The sequence below is a fragment of the Phoenix dactylifera genome, chromosome 15 (genome assembly GCF_051530095.1).
Source record: "Phoenix dactylifera cultivar Ajwa chromosome 15, Ajwa_hap1_PhDact_Kaust_v1.1, whole genome shotgun sequence".
NCBI classification, from domain to species: Eukaryota; Viridiplantae; Streptophyta; class Magnoliopsida; order Arecales; family Arecaceae; genus Phoenix; species Phoenix dactylifera.
The window spans coordinates 25,514,994-25,538,558 of record NC_143204.1 but is presented as its reverse complement, the minus strand read 5'-3'; the positions used below and the strand labels follow the sequence as shown (position 1 = coordinate 25,538,558).

Sequence of the window (23,565 nt, the reverse complement as noted above, 5' to 3'; positions counted from 1 at the left end):
TGTTAAAGAGTTGACTTAGTCACTAAAGTAGTATAGTTTACTAATATATTTTTGATTTGTGCAAGGTCTTATATTGATGCAAATTTTCTTGATAATGGATAAACAATGGTTTTGATTAGTGAAGTAACAATAATCAGCACCTGTATTTTGATACAAATATATACAATTTGGCATGGACTTGAGCATATGTTCACTATACGTGTCTTGTATTTGTATGAAGTCCTTCAAAATTTCCTTCTTTGCTGCAGGAATGGTGCCTTTTCTTTTCTTATCCATAACTATGGGATTCGTATAGACAAGTCTCTCTTAATTTATTGGTTTGAAGACACTCGTGAAAGTTTAAGAAGTTATTTTGATATTTGAAGGGATTTAGTTAAGTTTAGTGCATTGGTATTTTCACATTCATCATATTTGACCTATTCTTTTGCTAGTGAAGTTGTTAAAATTGATAAGCGTTATTAATTGAAGGAAAACTCGCACACCTAGATGGTTTATATAATTACAAATTTAAGGAATATAAATATGAGATGGCAACAAAGGTGGGTCCTTTCAAGGAACTATGCCGATGAAGCAACATTTTCTAAATATTAACAGTTTCAAAAAATATGAAATAGTGGGATACGCTCTTTACATGCTGCTGCAGATTTATCTGAATTCACTTGTTGACAGGACTTACAAGATAATTGATCAAAGTTATATGAAGAATGTGAGGCATATGGATTTTAGACATGGTGTTTATCACCAAGTCTGCTGAACTACTTGTGAGACTCGTGATTTTTTGGTTATGGTGTTTGCACATATAGAGTTGGTCTTAAGGCCTGATTGAATGCTCTTATTGCAATTTATTTTTAGCTTTGATGAGGCATCCAAGGCTTTTAATATTGTGGTCGTGGGTTCGAGCCTTTGGCTAGATGCCAATTATTTAGTGGTTATATTCAGTTAGGGTGTACCATCCTATGGTGAACTTTTCGTTTTGTTATTTTAATAGTTAACTTTTCTTTTTGTTATTTTCGTTAGAGTTATAATAAGATTGGACCATGGCATAGGAAAAGAGGGGAAGAAAAAGGAAAGGATTCTTATTGTACTCTACTTACAAATACCCCTAGGGTTTCTACCTAGGGTGTTAATGGAGTCATTGAACTAGTGACTAATTTTCTTAGAATTATTTTGTTGTTTCTCTTTATTCTCTCTCTCCTTTTTTTGGGTTGATTCAGAGTTTGTGAATAGACGTATGAGATTTGTATTCTTAGTATGGTCGTCCAAGATAGGGATGCAAATAGATCGGATCGAATTGGGTCATGAGTGATCTCGATCCAACCCGATTTTTTGTTTGGGTCCTAATGTTGGACTCATACCTAGCACATTAGAAGATCGGGTCTACTCGATCACGTCCATGACTAAAGTTTTTGACCCAACAGATCATTCGAGTTGGGTCAGGTTGGGTCCTTGTATAACTTGATCCCAACTTAAAAATACTATAGTACAATATATGCTAGTATAGTATAGTATGTACTAGTATAGTATGTACTAGTATAGTATGTTATAGTATATACTAGTATAGTATAGTATATATTACTAGTACAGTATAGTATATACAAGAATACTATAGTATATACTGGTATAGTATAGTATAGTATATACTATACTACGGAATATACTCGTATAGTATGGTATAGTATAAACTAGTATAACATAGTATATACTATATTAGTATGGTATAGTATATACTAGTGTTGTATAGTATATACTAGTATAGTATAGTATGGTATAATATATACCGGCATAGTATAGTATGTACTAGTATAGTATAGTATGTACTAGTATGGTATATATCGGTGTAGTATAGTATGGTATATACCGATATAGTATATACTGGAATAGTGGTATAGGCTATACTAGTATACAATATATGGGTATAGCTTATACCGGTATAGCATTATATAGTATAGCATAGTATAGTATAGTATATACTAGTATAGTATACTATGTACTAGTATGGTATAGTATATATTAGTATAGTATAATATATTATACATTCACAAATATATATGTATGTATGTATGTATGTTCATTCATGTTCATATCATTCAATGAGCCCATGGTGATGAGATTTTTATGGTGTAAATTGTTTTCGCTCAATCTCATCCCTCAGTTGGGTAATCTTTCCTTGATGTTTTATGATCATCCGTATGTCTTCTTAACACCCAAACGAATTACTCTACCAGTGCTTTATACAAGTCAAGAGACAAATATTCTTTCTCCCTTCTATCACTTGTATCCATTTTCTTAATGTATCAAACCAACATGACCATTTGAGTCTTTAGATAGAAATGATCTTTCTCCCCTTAATACTCCCTGCATTAAAATTTGGAAAGGCTTCTTAAGCCTTTCCACCAATCCTGTTCTTGATGCTTGTATCAAACAAAAACATTGGTTAACTATTAGGCTACCACTACATTGTCATAAGCCCATCACCCCTTTTAAAGTTTTCTTCATCATCCTTGTTCTAATTTATTATTGCACTTAGCTCCTTTCATTTAAGCATTAATGAGAAGGCCATGTCAACATCTACCATCACAAAGATTACATTAGTGTTTCGATGTACGATGTGGCAAGATGACTTCCATTAACATACAGAGAAATCGACTTTTGTCCACATTCAGCAATTCAAGGCAATACATTCACGAACAAACAATATTTCTTCATTTCCTATTACTTACCATGGAACTTGCTAAAGAAAGGACTAATAGACTAATAGTACATTGCATGGGCCCATGCATAATAACATATAGCAAATTCCTCAAAACTCCTAACAGTTAAAATGTTTATTAAACCATGGAGAAGCCTAATACCCAAGATCCCTTGGCCTAACAAAATTTCACCAAAAATGTTTTCTTTCCTCTAAGGACATTCTTCGTGTTAAGACTAATTGAAGCTACGCATTTGACTCTTCAAGACCGATATCATCCCACAATTCCCGATAAAAAAATCCAGCTGATTTGAAGAAAGAAAGAATAAATAGAAAAAAAAGAAAGGCACTTTTATGCGATTATATATAAAACTATAAATAGTGTTAACTTTAAAGAATATCATGCATGCAAAACAGAATAATTTAGAGCTTCCATAATGTAAAATATCATGCATGCAAAATACAATAATTTATAGCTTCCATCACGTGAAGTCCAACTCTTGGAAAAAATATGAGAGAATGGAATCCAAATTTTGAATTTTTTGGATTTCATTTTTGAATTATCAAATCTTGATCCAGCTCGCTAATTGGCAACCATAGCCAAATCTCTTGATCGAGATCTGCATGCTTTGTGCTTTCAAGAGATAATGAACTGCACGAGACTGCTCCAAGTTGCACGGGGCATACACAATTTTCATGAATAGCAGCCTGCAAGCCGAGGAGCGGTTGGATCCTGGCAAATGAATATCCTTCTTGACTTTAATCTAGCATTTGAGATCTTGCATATGATTGTAAGATGATCCATAATTGAACCATACTTATTAATTTCTTGAAATCGTCCTTGAAGAATGTCGGAACTGAATCACACAATTAGTGATAAATCAGAAAAGGATCAGCACAAGGAGATTGGAAAAATCTACTATTGATGCTCTCTAAATGTGTAATATCCATGCACCGCTTTAGGCCAATTTCTGTGCGTTGACCACATGAGGAAACTCCTAAATACAAGGACTATACAGGAGAATTCATGAAGAAACTCGAAACTGCTCGCTGACCCAAGTGCGGTAGTCATCGAGTAGCTGCTCAACAAGCAAAGGGACAAGCCTGTCAAGAAGACCTTGCATAAGCCTGTATAATATCAAAACACCAGTTATTGCCATCTACGCGACTCACATCAAATCCTAGATAAAATATATTCCCCAAGTTATTTCAGCGGTACAGAGGGAAACATTAAAATTAGATATGCTATTTTTAAATCTAAACTATAGCTTGACTGCTCAATTTAATTCAATGAAGGGGATGTGACTATAATGTAAGTGACATGGTTACATGAAAAAGGTGACTCATCCAAGTGTCCAAAATTTGTACTCCTGTGCGAGTCGGTGTCCTTTACAACATGAGAGATACGGTGCCTACAATGCTGTTCCACATATCATCGATGAGTAGTGCTCATGTAGCTCGAAACAAGTGAATAGCTATTGCCTAACTTTGTACATATGGGCACGCATTCATGTATCAATATATGCAGTATGATTGTTTATAATAATCCTCGAACTTTTTGGCATTGAATTTAGACTTGCTCTGCCATTTTCCTACCAATGATGGTAGCTTCCAAAAGGGCGACCTTTTTAAATCCTTACAATTAGTATGGATTCTTTTTTCTGAAGAAATTGGAATCCATCTTAGAGAGTTGCAGAAAATTTATCATTCTTTAAAGACTTACAGGTTTCCAGGTTTTTCCACTGCTGATAGTGGAAGCAAGTTAAAGGGTTTTGTATAGACCTGTAAAAAGCAGGTGAAGAAGTTACTTGGTTATGTTTTACTTCAACCACTACAACAACAACAACAACAATAACCATACACAGGAAATCTGAACATAATTGAGCCATCTAAGACATGCAGGGAGGATGCAGCTAACATGTAACAAAAAGGATTGTAAATAAAATCACTACAGGAAGAGATAATCAACCATTTTCAGAAAACATAACTAGATTCATTCACAGGATCAACGTCAACCCAACCTGATAAGTCATAGATTTAGAACTTGGTACTAACAGAATCTCAGACAAGCATGGTGATTATTAATTAAACAACATCTATGCTATACAATAAGCTTTTCTAGACCACTAAAAATCAATTTTCCATCAGTATTGGAGTCAACTTTGGTTAGGATCTCCTAAAGGCATCACAAAAAGCTAATTACAATACGAGAGTGAATTACAAAATAAATGATAAATTATGATTCTTTTACTCAACTCAACTCAATTAAGCCTTAATCCCAAGCTAGTTTGGATCGGCTACATGAATCCTTTTTCTCCATTCTGCTCTGTTTAGGACCACATTCAGGTCTGATATAGTGCACCGCTAGTAGAAAACACCCCAATGGTTTTCTTATACAGATTCATGTATGTGACTATAGTTTTATGTTGTCCGTTAACCTACTGCAATTATGATTGTTGACTCCAAGAATATGGAAGAAGGTTTTTTTTTTTTTTTGGGGGGGGGGGGGGGGCACGTTGTTCAACAATTATGACAAAATAAGAGCTTGTTTAATAAGCAATAAGGTGCTAAAATAATGACAGAATGCAGCAAATAAGAGTGAGAAACCAACTATAGGATTGCCTAGGTTCATGAACTAGCATTTGGTTTCAAGCAAGGAAAATAATTAAAAATAGCTAGCTACAGGTTAGAGTGCGCAATATACAATGCCCGTCATAATACTATCACTACATAGTTCTTTATACTAGAAGAAACATCTTAGGAGATAATGATGACCATCACTAAAACCTATAGTTGTTTGCACTAGCCATGAAAGTTGACCTTGGCTAAATCCTCATGGTAGTAAATCCCATCAAGCGCCTGTTTGGGAAATCTAACAGGATCGGGCAGGATTTCCTATAAGAATCGGGCTTGTTAGCTTGCTCAGCTCCTTTTTTTGTAAAATCCCATCCTAGTTTTGGCCTAAATCCCATCTATGGGCCAGTTGGACTGCCAGATGAAAAAAAAAAAAGACCTATATGGAGGTCATTTTTTTCTTGGGCTAGAGAGGGATTAGGTTGATATAGGCCTTACTTAAATAGACTGTGTGATCCATGATCCAACAGAAAATCCAACTCAATTCTGCTGGATTTTCCAAACAAGCCTTAAACGTCCATCATCCAATAGGGTGTCTCTGCAAAATCACCAATCCACCCCCGGTCGTGCTATGTTGGGTCAAATGCTATTGAAACCATAAGGGTGCAATTAAATATATACTAGAAATGTTTATTTGAACAACAGGTGTATTGAAAGGAGAAGTTATTCCACATCATCTTCAATATCCCAGGTCCTAAAGAATCAAACGCAATGATGCCTTTTTGTCCACTCAAAATGAAATAAGAATGTCTATTTGTTTGTAATTAATGATACATTATGCCCATTTCTCCAGACAGAAAGCTTACATGCCTTGAAACCCAAAAATTAACTTCTCTACTAACGAAGCACTTTGCAGAAATGTGCCCTATAGTCTGATCATTACCTTCACAAATCAAGTAATCAACAGGAACAACAACATGCAGAGTAGTTAGGGTAGCCTTACATGGTATCCTGCCCTGAAAAGTTTTGGTATGAAAATTTTGTTTTCAGATAATATATTAAGAAGCCAACTGGACTTCCTATAAGTACATGGCATCTAGTTACAAAGTGGTTGACCAACATGCTGTAACTTGTCCATTCAATATCAAGTACTTAAAGTTGCTGTTCATGAACCTTGCTTCCTCCATTATGGAGAAAACTCTTTGCGTTTTTTAAGGAAAAATCTGGGTCAAGCTGTTTCAGATTAAGATCATGTTCCACTGTCAAATGCATTTAGTGAGTTGGTTAACTGTGACCATGTCAAGACCACCTGTTGCTAGAGTTTTTTGATTATTGATCAATCTTCAACACATGACCACATTTACGAATCCTTCTATCTATTCACCAAATGTCTGCTTGACTTTTTTTTATCCTTTATAGGAAAATTATTGCAGTTCTTTTCCAATTAGCAGAAATTTGCCTGCTCTATCCCTGATTCACCATATCACAGTTCTAGAAAAGAACCAACAACCAACAAATCAAGGCAGAGTTCACAACTGTCTTTTCTTCCAATACAGCCTGATCCATTCAGCAGCAGCTCCCCCCCCCCCCCCCCCCGCGCCGAAAAAGAAAGGAAGGATGAAAATACAAAAAAAAATGCTTTCTGTAGATCAAATAAAACAAATCTATAAATAAATTATAGATACATGCATGTCTTCTAGTAAGATTATTTAATAGTTTGAATCAAATCCAGTTATTATCTCTGGTATTAATTAAGAAAGGAATAAGTCCACACCTCAAGGGAAACTTTTAAATTCACGTCCACATCCAAGCATGGCTCAGAACCATTTCTCTCCCAAGTTATATGGTTTCTCACAAATGCTGAAAACAATGAGCAAACACTGAGAGGTCATCCAGACATGTATAGCTAATAAGAAACACATCAAAATATAAATCTGATAGGACCAGTGTTTAGCTGCATTTTCCTAATGTTCACAGGGAATATTCAGGGATTAAAACCTACATTTGATGCATCTTATACAATTGCTTAAACATAATTAACAATACACTGTATCTGATAAATTATTGATGATGCAAACTATTATCAAGAGTGACAAATATAATAGGCACCAACAGCATTAATGTATTCATAATGGCCATCTCCAGGTAATTATTCTACAGGGAAGGCATATCTTTATTTCGATAGGAGAGTCATGATTTTAGCCTTGCAAGATACAAGTCTGTGACAGGACTTGGGGTACCTGGATTCATAATGGTGAACAGAAGTTATGTTGAGTAAATGAATCAGCAGCTAAGAGGATTAGTAGAAGAAAGATGAAGTAAAGCAGGAAACAGAAGTCGGTTCATCTGAATTTTCTCTTCAGCAACTAATGAAATATATTCCTAAAGGAGATCCAAATATATAAAGCAGAGGGGAAAGCAGGATGCACCTTTTTTGGACTCCACAGCTATCACTGACCAGGCAGGAGACTAATCACTTGCACAGACAAAGAAGGATAAGTACAGAAGAACCTCTTGGGCCTAAGAGCCACATAGGGAAAGAAAGCTAGTAAGAAGGGCTATGAAGCTGTCATAAAGCAGCTTTTCCTATTTCCTTTAGTAAAGTAATACTCCTATTGACCATAAGCATGTCTGGTGTGCCTCTTCTGTTTATTCAATTTCCTTCAATTTGCAGTAATGCATGAGTATGACTATGAAACTAAGAAGTGCAAGAACATCAATTCAGTAGCAATGATCCAAAAGAACCAAAAAACCTAAATGAGCAGTTACACCTTACATGTTCAAATATCATATCAAATTTAAATGGTTAACAGTCCAAAGTTATATCCTTCTATCCATGCCACTTCGGAGCTCTAAATTTTGTTGAGGCATGCAATTGCCTTAAGTTATCCTAGGTAAAAGTCAATTTCCCCAAAAGGCTTTCTAAGGATTTTTGTACAAATTCTTTTTCTCATTCCCAACATGGTTGAATTCAATAATTCAAACTAAATGAAAGCAAAGGATCTCCGATCTTGTTTAAGGAAACTCGTGAAAACTGCTAAAATACATTAAGGACTCAACTCGTTCGCAGCAAGAGGGGGGGAGTGTTGTCAACGGAAAAATGGAGAAAGCCCTAATGTTTAGTTAGAGTTTTCAAAAAAGAGAGATAAAAAAGAAGCTTTCCCATAATTATAAGATTTTCATATTTCATGAGAAAGAAAAATCCATGTGGGACATAAGAAAATCCAATTCCTACCTGCTAGAAACCGGGGTTTTTTTTTTCAAATATGTCCTTAAGCTTTTAGATAGAATGTAGTAAGATCTTTTTCTTTTATTAAGAGCATAATAGATTTTTTACATAACTTTCCAAGAGAAAAGTAGATGCTCACCCAAATATAAGCCACTCTGGAATGTGTCACTTTTCTATGGTCAACCAAACATGCAAAAACCACTTTTCCAAGCATCATACACCCAGGCATTAGCTTTCTAGAAAAAACATTCTAGCAAGAAAAAATTCTTCCCACGAACCAAACGAGTTCTAAATGTTGTAGCATATCCACTAAGTTATCCTCAAGGTATGTAGGCATTATGCTCGAGAATAGAGACAGTGCAAGTAGAGGCATTATTTCATGCATGTAGTTGCTTTAATGAGCGGGCATACTGACAAGTTAGAGAAGTAAATGTTGTAGCATGTTGGTGCAACCTATAATCGATTACTATAGGTGTAGATTGATTTTAGAATAATCAATTATGGTGCGATTGATTGGACACTTCAGCAAATACTCACCATCCCAAAAGAGCATTATAGATGTATGCGAACGCAAAACAGAACATGATAGATATCTTATTAATGAAGCTTAACTAATGAAATATAACTAGTGCAGTAAACTGAAAATAACTACAACAGAATAATAAAAAAATACAGTCAGTAAACTCAAGTTCCAAGGATGTGATAGATAGCAACGATGGTAATGATGATGGATGGAAATAATGATTGATGGACGAAGAAACGAGGCCTGGGCAAAAGATGGTGATAGAACTAGTCGGATAATTACCTCTGCGAGTTTGGTCTCTCCAATCCAATGAAAATCTTTAGGCCGCGCTCCACCAAGGTATCGAGATGAAGGATGACGGGGTCAAGAAGATGACTCCAAAAAGAAATAGGTCAAGAAGCAGGATGAAAGTAGAAAAAAAAAAGGGTCTCTCAGGACTTCGCCCACAATGGCACTCATCTTTCTATGGTTTTTTCTTCTCTTTTTTTTTCTTTTGGTTGTTGTCCTCTCTTTTTATAGGCTAAGTTAATGTTTTGTGAATAGTAACCGGGTCGGGTTACTGTTCCGTGAACAGTTTTTTTTCTGTGCTATTTTCTGCAGATTTTTGCATATTTTTTTCTCTTTTCTAACTTTCCTCCTTCCATACATGCACAATTCTATTTTCAAGACTATCATCCATCCTCCTCCGTTCCTAGAAATGAGTGATGACCATGGGCATTGAAGAAAGGCTAAGGCTCAAGCAATTAAGTGTGGTGGTTTGGAGTTGGGTTAGGCTTTCTATCATACCTAGGTAGACCCTTTTTGCTTGGCAGTACTAGTACATGACTCGACTGAAAATTCAAGCTTACATATGGCTTTGGATGGAAAACACGGAAACAACAAAAAATATAAACTATGTCTAAGATGGAGTCCTGAGACTATATCACATGTCCACTAAGTAATCCTTGGGGTATGTAGGCATCATACTCAAGAATAGAGATATTGCAAGTTGGGGCATTATTTCATGCTTGTGGTTGCTCCGATGACCTAGCAAACTATTAAGCTGGAGAAGAAATAGGATAAGATAGGCAATTTTCCCACAATGAGAAACTTCATTAAGCCAAAAATATTGGCAAAAGCTATGGTAGGGTTGACATTAGGTTGGTTGGTGATCATTAATCCTGCTAAATCTTTTTTTTATTGCATGATACAAAACAAAAAGTTTGATATATAAATCGAGGCATTAGAACTATTGAAGAGCAAACTTCAAATTAGTCAGCAGCAGTAAGTTGGAAAGGTGAGTGAAACATGAACATCAAAGTTAAGGAAAATTTTGATTGTGATAATACCATCTCCTTTCCCATATAAATATTTGGCTGAGAAATCACAGTATGACAATGGCTGGATGTACCTGAAAAAACATGATTTTGCTGCTCTACTATTCCAGAACCCTCAAACTGTGAAAAATAGAAAGATAAGATTAAAAACTTTAAATAAAAAATTGAAAACATTAAGAGATAAAGCTTAGAGCGATGCAGTCAAGGCCCTTCAAAAGCTCTCAAATTAAATTTCAAATTGATATGTGACAATATTTCAAAATCAAAACAACCTTAATATAAAGGCATTTCATTTGTTTGCATATGCATTGCTATAGGTGGATTGATTCCATCCCTCAAAACCCTTTTTTTTTTTTTTTTTACTTTGTTGCAGTGCATTCCATTCACTTTTTTATGGAATATGTCATGATGTTATATGGAATTTGACTTCAAGGATGCATTGCTCTTTTGGATGATGAAATATAAGATTTTGCTTGCTTGTGCAGCGGTGCCGGTATAAGGCTATAATGTATAGATCATTCTTGCTATCTCTTTCCTTTGAATTTTATGGCTTAGGAATTAGGACAAGACAGGAGAAGTCTGAACTAAGGTTGATGATTCTGCGAATCGAAACAAAAAGGTCCCAGCAGGTGCAGTGGCAGGTTACCTTGTCTGTGGAGCAATTTAATCATGTGCCTCCAAATCAGACTGGGCGGAACTTACCCTGCAATCCACCATCTCGACCGTGCAGCCTTCTCTTGTCGGGGTCACGCGTAAGTCTAGCACGGGGGCCACTTCAAACTTGAGGAACTGGATCTTTTGCAAGGTGCACCTGTGTATAGGACGGGCAGGCAGCAGATTAGTAGTGCAAGAGCGCCTGCTTCTATTCTACTCGTGCATAGCCGAGGAGCTTTAGAGCAGACAAAACATCCATGAGTTAATCCATTGCAGACAAGTGCATACGCTGAACCAATTTCAAGATTCGATGCCATGTGTGGATGTAATGGGTGGAGCGTGTCATCATCAATCAATCAATCAAAGGGGCAGGCAGGCAGAAGAGCACCTGTAGGTGTTGGAATCCAAGGGCCGAAAGCTGTGCAAGGCTCGAGTGTTTAGGAGGGCTTCCACGCCGGAAGGGTGGTTGACGAAATCGCTGAACGTGATGGGGCCCCCGTAGTCGGGGAGCTCGATCCTCTCCTTGCGTCGCGCGGACAGATAAGCCGTCCTCGTCCTGGCACCCAGTTCGTCCCCTCCCGGGTTCTCGGCCTTGGTCACCGCTTCACATCTCCGTCTCCTCCTCGAGTCCCAATTCATCCGGTCGGTCCGGGAGATTTTGCTGGAGAGGGCAGCGTATGCGTGATCCCTGGTTGGAACTTAGTTATTAGTTTCTAGGGCAAAAGAAAGAACCTTGCATGAATAAATGTTAATTTCTTGATTCTTTTCTTTCTTACGGAGTCCCGACTCTCTCGCCCTCCCTTTTCTTTGTTGCTTCTTTTTTCGCTCTTGCAAATTTATTAGGATAGACAGAGACAGAGAACCAAACAGACCTGACGAGGGTGGTGGTGCTGCAGGGGAGAAGGAGAGGAGGAGGAGGAGCGGCAGGGAATGGCAGCACCCCCTGGGCAATCATTCTGCGTTTGGCGCACGCGAGACGCTTGCCCACCGTCAATCACAACAGCCGAGGCGGAAACAGATTGGATTTAAAAAAGAAGGGACCGGTCTCTTATTCTGATCGTAATTTGGGACCACGGATCCAACGAATCAGCTGATCGGATCGGGTTCATTAGCGATTCAGATCCGATCCGAAATTTTCGGGTTGGTTCAAATCGAATAGGTCCGATCAGATTTGCAATTTGATTCGAATATTTAGCTCTCTTTTTCTCAACTAACATTCCTTTCTACACTTGTACATTAAAAATAGACTTCGAATACTCCCAACAGCACAATCATATACTGTTATGTTTTGAAAGGTGCGGAGAGCTTCTCCACCAGCCAACACCAGCCATTTAAGCTTCATTGAGGATTTCAATGACAAGTCAAGCATGAATTATCATCTCAACATGGATTTGAGCTATCACAACAAGGTAACTGCATTTGTTACCCTTTTTCTTTGGAATTTCTTCAACCTTTTCAAATTTTATTTAATTTCAACTAGTATATCTTCTTTTTTATTTTAAATAAGTTAGACAGTAATAGTATATCTTCCCATACAAATATCTGTTATTGCAGAAGTTTTCAGTGATCAAACCTCTAAGCCTTTTCAAATCACGTTTCCCGTCATATAGAACGTAATTTAAAAATATTATCCACACAAATTTAAAAATTAAGTTAAACAAATAGCACTTAATCAATTAATTCAATGATTGCATAGCCTACAATTAATTAACTGACATGGTCTGAATTTTGACTAGCTTTAGATAGTAAAGTAGACCAACCTCAGCAGAATTCTAAGCCAATAAAGCTCTATAATCATTGCATGCAAAAGATAAGAGTAGCTAACTAGCTATACGTATCAAAACATAGGAACAATAAAGCCTTCAATTAAGCATACAACCAGATAATCTCAGGTTAAAATGCATGAGATGAATTAGAGAGCCATGATGATCTCCTTACATGCATATATATATGTATCAACATGTATATACAAGAATAATACTCAAAGAATAATACAATGACTTAATGATAATATATGACATGGAAAAAATAAATGTACTTATCCTTATCTTCAAGCATTTCATTGTAGCATTCCATATATGACCTGTATGATACTCAACAAATTTTAAAAATGTATGGAAAGCACATCTATAAAGAAAACTAATTGTGTTACACGAATGCGTTGTGATCTAATCACCTTTTAACAGAATAGCAAAATCTTTAATCTTCACTGGCTTGCTTTAGATGCTTAAGACAGGTAATGCATGCAGTGAACAAGAGTGAAGAGACACTAAATGCTAGCAAATCCCTCCAGCCAACATCTCCCAAACTACAATAGCACTGAAAGCATGAGAAGGCAGGCTAAAGTATTGGGTGGCGAACATTAATATTAGGTGAGACCTAAAAGAAACATAACCATTAAGCATTTTCTCGGTGGAGTTTATGGAAATGAGTGCTGAAATTCCTATGATTCTGAGCATCCACATATGATTCAGTATATGAAGTTTACTCGTATAGAAATCCAAACTATAATGAACTGGAGTTTAACAAGATATCCTTTCCTCTAATGGTTTTCCATTATCTTCCTCCCATAAAGTTTCCGTACTACTTTTCAAATTTCCAATGTTGTAGAAGACTGTAGCAATGAATTGTGACTCTTTAATTCGAAAAACAGACAAAAAAACAATAAAATTTTGACTCTGTAGTTTCCAAGCAATATCTCATTGACCACTCCAGGAAGCATACCATTATTAGTTATCAACTCCAAGAGAAGTCACTATATTAGTATATTGGCAGCGGTGTAATGATGATCTCAAGGTGTTATCGTCCCCCTTGTTCAATGCCCAATACCTAATTACAAATAATTACACACACACAGTCCAGTTCTCAAAACCATTATTCTCTCTCTCTCTCTCTCTCTAGATCTCTCTCTCTCTCTCTCTCCCTCCCTCCCTCCCTCCCCACCCTCCCCTCAGATAAGGAGAACAATAAATCTCCGCACGAGGGATCTAAAGATGAACAGACTACCACCCTACATGCCATCCATGCTAAGAAACAATGTCAGAGCTGCCATCGCAGCAATTACAATCCTATGATCGAAGCAAGAGAAGAAGATCCCAAACCTGGCCTTGTCCTTGTCTTTACCGGCTCCAAACTTCAAACGCCGTGTGAGTGCTCTGCGGTGGAGGAGAAGGAAGTCGTCCACGAAGAGAAGGCCAATGGAGAGGGGGAGGAGGGGAAGGAGATGCGGCGGAGGAACGCGATTTGGGGTCGCTCCTCGGAGGAGATTGGCTGAGATCGGTGAAAAGGTCTGAGGACGGAGGGGGTCGGTCGCCGTGAGTTAGGGATTTAGGGCTGTGGAGGGAGGAGGTCGATTGGGTTTTGTGGTTAGGAGGAGTGAAGTCCGACGATACTTATAAGCGTCGTCGTATTTTTTCCTACGCCGACGCTTATAAGCGTCAGTGATAAATATTCCGACGCGTATAAGCGTCGGTAATGGACCGCGTACGCCGACGCTATACAAAGCGTCGGCGGAACCTGTTTTTACCGACGCTTTTTACAAGCATCGGCGGTTACTGTCGGAAGAAAAAAAAATTGCCAATGCTTTTATGTAGCATCGGCAATATAGAGTCGCCAAAACTCTTTATTGTTGTAGTGAAAAGTTTGTGAACACATAGCTGCATGGATGCTTATACAATTGACATAGTAGTGCTATGGGTTATACATGCCGTGAATCCAATAGTCCAGAAGTGTGTCCTTGTGATTTCTGTTTGAATTTATGAAGCATGAACAAATACTGTTGTTCCTTAAAAGTCATACAGGATATCTTTGAAGTTCAAGTACATTGATTTCTTTCTTCTATACCATTTTTGATTGCCTAAGATATATATATGTAAAAGTCACTCGCTTGTGTCTACTTTAATAGCTTGAATTCTTCCAGTAAATCCTTCTACATTCGTGCCAGAACTCGATGACATGTAGGCACTTGTAAGTACGGTTTTTGTGGTCTCCATATGTCGTTGTCTGTTATATGATACCTGGATGTGCATATAGAGAGATCATAGCTCTGTATGTATGGGATCATAAGTTTGGCTTTGGTTGTCATTCTTTGTCCCATCACAGCGGGAAGTTTTATCATTGCGAAGGCAATCTGCCGCTGGCCGCACAAACCCATAGTCAAATCCCGTGGCACAGTTGCAGAAGGTCTCTACAATGCCATTCTCTCTCTCTAGGTTTATGTTGTTCAACACAATGTTGCTGCATGGTACTGTGTCACTGCAAGCAAATTTCATGGCATTGGGTGTCCTTGAGGTCCCACTTATGTTCCTGTAGAGGACTTGGCTTATCTTCACTGCCGATGTCTGAATAAAATAAAAACATAGTCAAGGGACAACCTGAATAAGCTTCTTGAATTAACAATGTGGCATTTTTCAAAAAGTTATACTATATCATGGATAGGATCAATTGCATGTTAAAATAGTTCACTTCTATCGACAATTCTATTTGCAATTAGTATTTGTAATTTATGATCTTAGGCTTTATGACGTGGTCAGACTCTTTTAGTCAACTTTGCATGCTGAACTATGTTTATTATGCTAGTCCCTTGATTTAAGTGGTCCAGGTCCAGGTCCAGTTCTAAGCATACTTATACTACTATCCTACAGTGATAAATTATGAATTTAGAGATCTAAGGTTAGCCTTTGCTCCATCTACACATCAAGGCTGAAGGCTCTGTTTTGGTGATAAGAAAGTGAATGAAAAGAGAGATATTTTGAGAGGAATCTTTTTTCTATTGTTTAGATATAAAAATAATTTTTATGTCTAGAAATGGAGGAGAATATTAAGGTCTAAAGTTTTCTCTAAGTGGCCTCACATGTAAAACAAAAGAAAATAGAGAGGAATCTTCTTTCCCAGTATTTGGCAATGCAAGTACATCTTCAGTGAGGGCCGTATTTTTCATAAGACTGAATACTATTCCTCTTGAAGATATCAATAATGAGAATTTTTTTAAAAAAAAAAATGGAATAGGATAATCAATGTTATCTAAATGACATTCAAGTGGTCACACATGTGCTTGCATATGCGATGCAGCTTGTTTGACTGACTACATTGAGCCGATGCAACCCTGTGTGCTGTGGCCAAAGAAAATACTGGTTGTGATGATGGTGGATTAGTGTTTGATACATTACTTCCTGAAGAAGAATTGAATTTTCAGTGTCTTGTCTTAGGACTCATTAATAGCTTAAACACTATATGCATATGTTTGTTAGGCAAAATGTTGAATTTGGTCATAAGCTATGCATCTTTGTAACTTATGCTTTGCCGTTCATCATTTCATAACTGGGAAGTGTTTGTTCCATTGGTGAGCACCGTTTGTAGGGAGTTTTTTCTTACTTTGATATTGTGAGGACCCGTGCGGGTGTGTGTTTAGTCCCACATCGGTTATTCGCTGGGTAGATCTTGGATACTTATACAGGATCAAGGAACTCAAATAGTAACTTCCGGCTAACTATTTTGGATGAGATCCTGGGTTGTTACAAATGGTATCAGAGCGGACCCGGCCCATAATCTATGTGGACTAGGGAACACTGCAGCACGGATCTATTGAGGCTAACCATGAGCAGATCGTGATGTTTGTGATTAGATTTGAATGGATTTGAACCCTTAGCCTGACGAGGACGTCAGGGCTTGAACGGGGGGAGTATGTGAGGATCCGTGCGGGCGTGTGTTTAGTCCTACATCGATTATTCGCTGGGTAGATATTGGGTATTTATACAGGATCAAGAAACCCAAATAGTAACTTCCGACTAGCCATTTTGGGTGAGATCCTGGATTGTTACAGATATATCATATTTTTTTAATCAAAATGAACTCTCAAGTAAGTTTGAAAGTCTGTGCACTTATAGGATGTAATTGAGCCTCATTGAAGAAAGAAATAAAGCAACGTGGATCAAAGTCATATTGAAGTTGAAGATCATGGTTGAACTGTTGTAGGTCTAATATGTTCATATTCTGATAATCAAGCACCATGACATATTGCAGTCTTGTGTTTTATGATATAAACTGCATTTCATGCAATCCCCTAGTTTTAAGGTCTAGGAACAGAGATAACAGTGTTCTTAACAAGGCAGGTGTGGGGCTTAAAGAGAGTGATTTTCCTTTACAAAATCTGCAGAAAAGTCTGAACACAGATTTAATGATAGATTCAAGGTACAAATATGAGTACTGTACCATAATCATAGTTTTGAGAGCCAGTTTTGAAAGGGAATTAACAGTGGTTCTTAAGCAGGGGGGTGTAGAGGTCAAAGAGAGTGCTTTGCCTTTAAAAACTCTGCAGAAAAGTCTGGGAACAGGTTCAATGCTAGATTCGAGGCAAGACAATGAGTTCTATACCATAATCTTAGTTTTAAGAACTAGGCTGGCTCAAAATTTGTAGGCCCCATAAATAATTAATTTGGGTATGATTCGAGAGGGTGATGGCATGTAAACATGGGGATGGTTCTCTTTTTATGGCCTGCTTGCATACACCTAAATTCCATGGTATTTAGGGAATGGGTCATTCCATGGTTATCTTAAACCATTAAGGGTTACATTTTCAAGGTGCTTCGGTGAGACTTTACAGGCCCAAAATACCAAAGAAAACTAGGTGTTCCCAAGGAAAGAAAAGCTTATAAAGATAATCATCTCATTTTTTGTCTCTGGAACGCTGCCAATTGTTTATAAAGCCTTATCAGAAGCAGAAAATCGAGGTATTCCTTCTAATACCACTCCCATTTTTTAATTATTTTTAATCTTTTAATTTCATATAAAAATGGCTAGAAGCAGAATAACTTTACCTGGTTCTTGCAACTGGTTGGAGAATCACAGTAAAATTGGTCGATGATGATTGGGTTCTGAACATCATCCATCTTCACGTTCTCAAAGCGCACTGATTTAACATAGCCTGATCCTCCCTGTTAAGACTTGCAAACCATCAACCATCATCCATGTTCATTAGTATAAGCTAATTATGTTCTGCCTTATGTTTTTCTTTCCAATGGAATCCAATCATATGATACAGCAAATTATATTTTTAGAAAATTCTTACTTGCCAGGTTTTGATTCTAAGGCCATTGGTAGTGCCTGTAAGTATTGCTGTGTCCAAGACGATTGCTGTAACCATGGCAGTCGTATTGTCCTTCCCGAGGCTCCCTATGCTAACATCAAAATTAAGATAAAAAAATATGATACTATCAGTTGGGCACTTTTCATTTGAGACAACTAAAAACAAAGCAATCCAGCTGGGCACTTCCTGAGATATAGGATGTGGACATGCAGGATGAGTCGTACCTGATTCCATGCCCTGGCCCACACACAATGTTTTTCATCTTGATAATTGAGCTAGCATTCACAATGGAGATACAGTCATCACCTGATTTAGTAAGGAAAAAATTGTCCTTAATATCCAAAACATGTTTCGCAGAGAAAACAATTCCTGAATAGTAGAAAAATGTGCAAATTGAAGGGCAAACTTATAGTAATGACAACTAATAACTATTTTTATTAGGTATTGAGTAGTAAGTATTAAACACTTAACCTTAGTTGTTATTGTTAATTATTTATCCATAAAAAAATATTGTCATAATTGTTGTTTTTATTATTGTTGTTTTTATATATATTACTTATTTTGAGGTAGTTGAACAATATTAATCGCATTTTTTGTGCTGCTTACATACTACATATATACTACATAGCTGCTTTTTAAAACACTGCATCACATTTCAAACTCTAGATAAACATTAAAGGAAGTTAATTGCAGTTTCAGTCATAGTGAAAGTCACTTAATGAATAATCACTGTTATTGTTATTTTTCTTCTTGTTTTCTTCAGGAAATCTTAATTTCAAGTATGGTATCAGAATGGTAGATCAATGTACAAGCATATCAAAGTACCTGTTCCAATGTGGCAGTTCTGGATGGCAACATTGGTGGATTCACTGATATGAATGCCATCTGTGTTAGGGCTGTCTGATGGAGCTCTCACACGCAACCCAGACACTCTTATGGCATCAGATCGGGAGATAGTGAAGTGCATCTGCTGTGCATTCTGGATGGTGAGGTCCTTCACCCTTACCCCTGAGCTTGAATCTATGGTCAGTGCCTACAACAAAAAATGGCGGTGATGGTGAAGATGGTGGCAGTGGATTGTCACCTTGACAGCATTGTCTACAAGTATTGTTTTATTTTCTTCAGCGGTAGAAACTTTGCTGGTCTAGTCATTTTGTGCAGCTTCGACCAACTATTAGCCAAAGCCTACTTTATTGCCTGACTTGTACTGGAAATTTTGCACCCCATTATTGCTTTCCTCCCTGAGTTTTGGCACTTATATCAGATGGTACAAGTCACTGACAAGGGTCATTGAATTAAATTTCTGAGGCTGGCTTGTAGAGCAGGGCATTGATGAGTCATACTTCCTGACCTTGGCTGGATATAAGTTACCGATCGCAGGTCTTCCATGGATTAGCTGAGCTCTGGCCTCCAAGGAACCCACTATACCATGCTAAACCTCATGGAGCCTTGGGCGGAGTCATCAATGCCCTGAACACTGAACTAAACAGTGTGGATCCCGTATAGTAAACCTCGAGAGGTAATTTATGACGAATGTGTTTCATTCATAAATTACTTTGACTCAAGAACACGATAGCCTCTCGAGGTTTACTTTGTTGTTTTATTATATTGTGGCTACCAACTATGAAGCTTTAAGCATAAACTTTGGCTTGTAAAAATGTGTTTGCGGAGATTACCGTTGGAGCTCCTCTGCATGGCTGCAAGTAAGTCGAGAGAGAGCATCAGATAAAGGTATCAAATTATGTAAATGAAGTTGTGAACAGGTGTTGGAAATTGATCCATTACGTTGGTCCTGTTGATCTTGCAGGATGAAGCCCACCATTTGCTGCCAGAGCCGTCGATAATCCCACCGCCCTGGATCCTGACGCCGTTCAGCTCAGAGAAAGATAGCCATTGCCTTGGGTTCTTCGGGTCCCAGTCCTTTGGCTCATCTGGAGCTACAATTGTCCCGCTCACCTGCTCCGTCACAATTTGATGCTTCCTCAGATCAGTGAGGCCGGGCAGATAATGAAGATGGGGTTGGCTGATGTTGCATGTTGTTCTTTTGACACATATTCTTTCTTTTTTTATGGAAACTTTTGTATATGTGTCCAAGCCTAACGATTAAAGAGGAAAAGAACGAGAGGCTAACGTGCTATATGTGGTACGAGAGATCTAGGTATATCCCGGATAGTTAACTATTCTGACCTACGGTGGTTATCGCATGGTGTTGCATGAGAATGAAATGCAACTTGACCTTGCCCTTTAATACTTCCCCCGGGGACGCACGCAATACACGTAAAGTTATTTAGTAATAAGCTGACGAAAGTCAATTTTAAAATCATCACCTGGATGAGTAGCTTCCCTTCGCAGGGCCCTCGGAGCCTAGTTGCATTAACTTTGTAATTGCGCCGCTCGGGCACCAGGAAAACTGCATTCTTTATGGAACATGCCGTTTCCCAAGCCGCTAGAAATGCCTGCAAGAAGTATTAAAGATGCATGGAAGAAGAATAAAGAATTAAAGCTAACAGAAATTTAAATGATTCTGATGGTGAAATGATAATTGTAACTTGGGCACAGGAGCGGACGGGTATGATCGAGTAATGAATATCCATAGTTTCTAGTTGCATCCTTTAGTTCTGCAGGAATGTTTTGGTTGCTTAGGTCGGCAATAACTCAATGGCTACACCCATCAAAATGGAGGGGATCGTGGGAAAATTCCTCTAAGAACTGCAACGGGTTACAACCGCATAATAATCAAGTGAGAGAGGCTAAACATTGGGCACATAAAAGCTAGACGGATTGCTTAAACATTGCATATTTGAATCTATAGACTCCAGACCCCGCTTTCTCCTCTCCCTCCTGTCCACGGTCCCGTTAAAGAAAAGAAGATACGCAATAAAATCGGATTTCATTTTAAGTGGCTCCCAGTAGTCTGTTTAAATCAGTTTAACTATCTTTTGTTATAATCAGGTTAAAACTAGTTGACCTGCCTACGAAGTGGCTGAATGATATTTGCCATGAATATGTAAGCGTGAGATATGGTGAAAAGGTAAGTTATTTTTAGCAGATTATGCATGACGAAAAATAATTAATGACCCTTAAGACTAGTTTGGATCACATCTTGCATCCTTCGTTTTAAATCTTCTCCACAGTTCGATCAGGAAAAGGTAATGTTATTTTGAGCAGATACGCATAACAAATAACAACCAGTGCTGGCCCATTTACATCGAAAAGAAAAAATTAACAGTGCTGGTGCATTCGAGGGGAGCAGGTCACTGGTGCACGCCAGGTGGATATATAGGAGATCCTTGGTGCAATTCAGAGGGATAGGTTACCCTACAAATTTATAATAGAGAGGACTGGTTATGCTACACAAAAATAAAAAAAGAAAAACAATTATATAAGAAAAGATAAAATTTTTATTGTTGTTGGCGTTAAACAAGCGGTCTCAACAACAATCTTTCTTTATCCGGATATTCTTCCATCCAGATACCTGTACCATCGCAAGGCTTTCCAGCTCCGGTCATCTAACCTCGAAAAGGCTACAGTTAAAGCTACGTGTTATCAGCTTAATTTCTGAACTTGTTTCACACAAAATTCTGGTTTAATGAATTCAATGGAGAAACTCTGTAAATGTAAGCAGGTCATTTTGATTGTATCTGTCTCTATTGGATTTCGGTGTCCGAGTGAGTGTTGTAGTCTCTCTCTCTCTCTCTCTCTCTCTCTCTCTCTTCCCTAACTGCGATGATGAAGATAAGCAGTAATATATATACCTGGGTATCGTCGGCAACTCCATCCCCAACAGCGCCAAAGCTGTCGACATTGACAGGGATCCTCCCCACCCGCTCGCTTCCCCATATCGGTAAGGAGTCCAATTCATCATACTCGTCTCCTTCTTGCCCTTCCTCTCCGTCCGTACCGGCCGTCCAGAGCCCGATATCCTCAGCCGGGGCAAAATCGCCGTCGCCTTTGGACACGGCTCCCATCATCGGTACAACTAACATCAGAATAAGAATCGGGGAGAAGTACGACATCTTCTCGCTCTCTTTTAATTACTAAGTGATCGCTCTGACTTCCTGAGGTAATGTGGTTCATTTGTCGGGGCTATGGATCTAATTTAAACCAAGAGACGAAGCGGAGGTGAGAGGGAAAGGAGGTGGTGACTTGTATGCTTGCTTCCTGTCACATGGATGGCTTGGCTTGGATTGGATTGGCTTGGAAGGGTTAAGAAAGTGGTGGCGGTGGCGGTGGTGGTCTCTTTCCGACTTGCAGTGCAAGGGAATCAGCTAGGTTTCCTCCCCACCCACTGCCACAAAATTTATGCTTTACTCCTCGACCAAGAGAGCGGTTAAGAGCTCCAGCGCCGCCCACAAAATGTAGCGACCGCTGATGCTCTGCAGCTTTGATGAGCTGTCCCAGGAGGCCTGGAGGAGGACGAGGTGTATCTACGTTCCGCTGTCGTCCACTGGTTACCTCCATGATGGAAGAAAGAGATCGGATCCCGTCGCGGCAATCAATCAACCAAGATCGACAACTGGGAGCAATCATAGCGATTCGAAATGCGTTGCCGGACATCCCTTCGCTCTTTATTGGGCTTGTGCGTCCAATCAACACCCAATAAATGAGATTTGATAATAAATTTTCAAAAACAAATAAAAGAATATAAGAATATTCTTTTAAGATTCCAATCAACCCGTTCCGAATTTGATTTGTCTCATCTGTTCCGGATTTGATTTGCATGACCTTAGAAAATCTTGCTTCGTATTTGGTGAGGATTTGATCGTGCCTTCTATACTTCCGTTTAAACCGGGCGTAAGCCTAGTTTGATTTGAACTCGAAGATGCTAGAAAGAGGAATGAGAAAGTAGATATCTGCCAAAACAAACCAAGTTACCCATGATTCAAGGGCTGCTCTCTCTTTTTTTTCTCTTTTTTTTTTTTTTCTGTTTTTTGTGCACCGGCGTCTCACGACATATGAAGAATCAAAATACAAAACATAGGCTAGTCCCCATGAAATAGAGCCAGTGCCATTCCAAGAGAAGGCTTCAGAATAATATGCTGCAAAAGAGGCAACTTAATCTACCGTATTGTTCGCCTCTCGAAATACATGAACGACTTGAGTCGAGACTCTCCAACATGTGGCAAACATTTTAGACTAGTGGGTATAAATTTGGTCTGGTATGCCCACACCTGATTCACTCAATTACTGTGGCTAAATCACCCTCTAACAGAATCCCCCGAGCATCTGCACTCTGGCATGGACTAGGCCCTCCTATAACGCGTGCAGCTCTACCACGAGAATAGACTCTTTAAAAATGCAACGTGTTCCTACCGTAATTAGCTTGAACTCATAATCTCTTATCACAAAATCTACACCATATCTATCGTCGTCCTCTCATCGGCATAATGATGACCAACCTCTATATTGCTTTGTCCGAGGATAAATGACTGGCTTTATTGTCATCTGTCGGGCGATACTCGGCCTCTCTATATAAACCTGCAACTGTTGATTACT

At 38.3% G+C, this 23,565-nt stretch overlaps 3 protein-coding genes and 1 long non-coding RNA gene across 20 annotated transcripts in view; 2 read left to right on the top strand and 2 right to left on the bottom strand.

Annotated features, from left to right (window-relative positions):
• LOC148699958 (serine/threonine-protein kinase ATM-like) overlaps nt 1-7,504 on the top strand; it is a 15,607-nt gene extending 8,103 nt beyond the window's left edge. For 3 of the 6 annotated variants that reach the window (XR_015973791.2, XR_015973777.2, XR_015973782.2), the window contains one exon: nt 249-358. The gene's annotated coding sequence lies outside the window, so the exon portion shown is untranslated. Of the gene's footprint in view, nt 1-65; nt 359-669; nt 1,166-7,408 lie in introns of those variants that run through there. The other 3 variants (XR_015973776.2, XR_015973775.2, XR_015973774.2) reach the window with 3 other exon arrangements.
• LOC103723532 (DUF1997 family protein, putative (DUF1997)) lies at nt 3,596-12,001 on the bottom strand. 11 transcript variants are annotated; one of them, XR_003382962.4, is made up of 8 exons: nt 11,762-12,000; nt 11,374-11,673; nt 11,034-11,142; nt 10,406-10,451; nt 7,693-7,732; nt 7,038-7,123; nt 4,413-4,471; nt 3,739-3,817 (listed from the first exon to the last, which is right to left on the bottom strand). XR_003382962.4 is itself a non-coding variant. In XM_008814467.6 (7 exons), the coding sequence occupies exons 1-7, from the start codon at nt 11,938-11,940 to the stop codon at nt 3,715-3,717; spliced, it is 786 nt and encodes a 261-aa protein (XP_008812689.4). In that variant the 5' UTR covers nt 11,941-12,001; the 3' UTR covers nt 3,596-3,714. The 11 variants fall into 11 exon arrangements, 8 of the variants coding, with proteins under 8 accessions (XP_008812689.4, XP_026655937.4, XP_008812687.4 ...); XM_008814467.6 differs by lacking the exon at nt 7,693-7,732 and having other exon boundaries at nt 3,596-3,817; nt 11,858-12,001; XM_026800136.4 differs by lacking the exon at nt 4,413-4,471 and having other exon boundaries at nt 3,596-3,817.
• LOC113461031 (uncharacterized) lies at nt 12,000-20,206 on the top strand. 2 transcript variants are annotated; one of them, XR_015973793.2, is made up of 4 exons: nt 12,000-12,144; nt 12,232-12,394; nt 18,833-19,772; nt 19,877-20,206. It is a non-coding gene; the product is annotated as an uncharacterized LOC113461031 (long non-coding RNA). The 2 variants fall into 2 exon arrangements; XR_015973792.2 differs by having other exon boundaries at nt 12,000-12,394.
• Nucleotides 14,695-23,565, bottom strand: LOC103723533 (Pectin lyase-like superfamily protein). Its single transcript, XM_008814474.6, has 9 exons — nt 21,825-23,565; nt 20,397-20,525; nt 19,855-20,025; nt 19,746-19,766; nt 18,895-19,102; nt 18,294-18,375; nt 18,052-18,160; nt 17,801-17,917; nt 14,695-15,325 (listed from the first exon to the last, which is right to left on the bottom strand). Exons 1-9 carry the CDS (start codon nt 22,083-22,085, stop codon nt 15,023-15,025), a joined length of 1,401 nt encoding a protein of 466 aa, XP_008812696.4. The 5' UTR covers nt 22,086-23,565; the 3' UTR covers nt 14,695-15,022.

Excerpts from the sequence above, each read along its gene's own strand:
- LOC103723532 (XM_008814465.6), bottom strand. The coding sequence starts at position 11,940 with ATGATTGCCCAGGGGGTGCTGCCATTCCCTGCCGCTCCTCCTCCTCCT. Across the intron at positions 11,674-11,761 it reads GGCGAGAGAGTCGGGACTCC|GGATCACGCATACGCTGCCC; the intron begins GTAAGAAAGAAA and ends AGTTCCAACCAG. Across the intron at positions 7,124-10,405 it reads GCAAAATCATGTTTTTTCAG|CATTTGTGAGAAACCATATA; the intron begins GTACATCCAGCC and ends CATTGTTTTCAG.
- LOC103723533 (XM_008814474.6), bottom strand. The coding sequence starts at position 22,085 with ATGTCGTACTTCTCCCCGATTCTTATTCTGATGTTAGTTGTACCGATG. Across the intron at positions 18,376-18,894 it reads GAACTGCCACATTGGAACAG|GTGATGACTGTATCTCCATT; the intron begins GTACTTTGATAT and ends TTACTAAATCAG. Across the intron at positions 15,326-17,800 it reads CAACCAGTTGCAAGAACCAG|ACATCGGCAGTGAAGATAAG; the intron begins GTAAAGTTATTC and ends TATTTTATTCAG.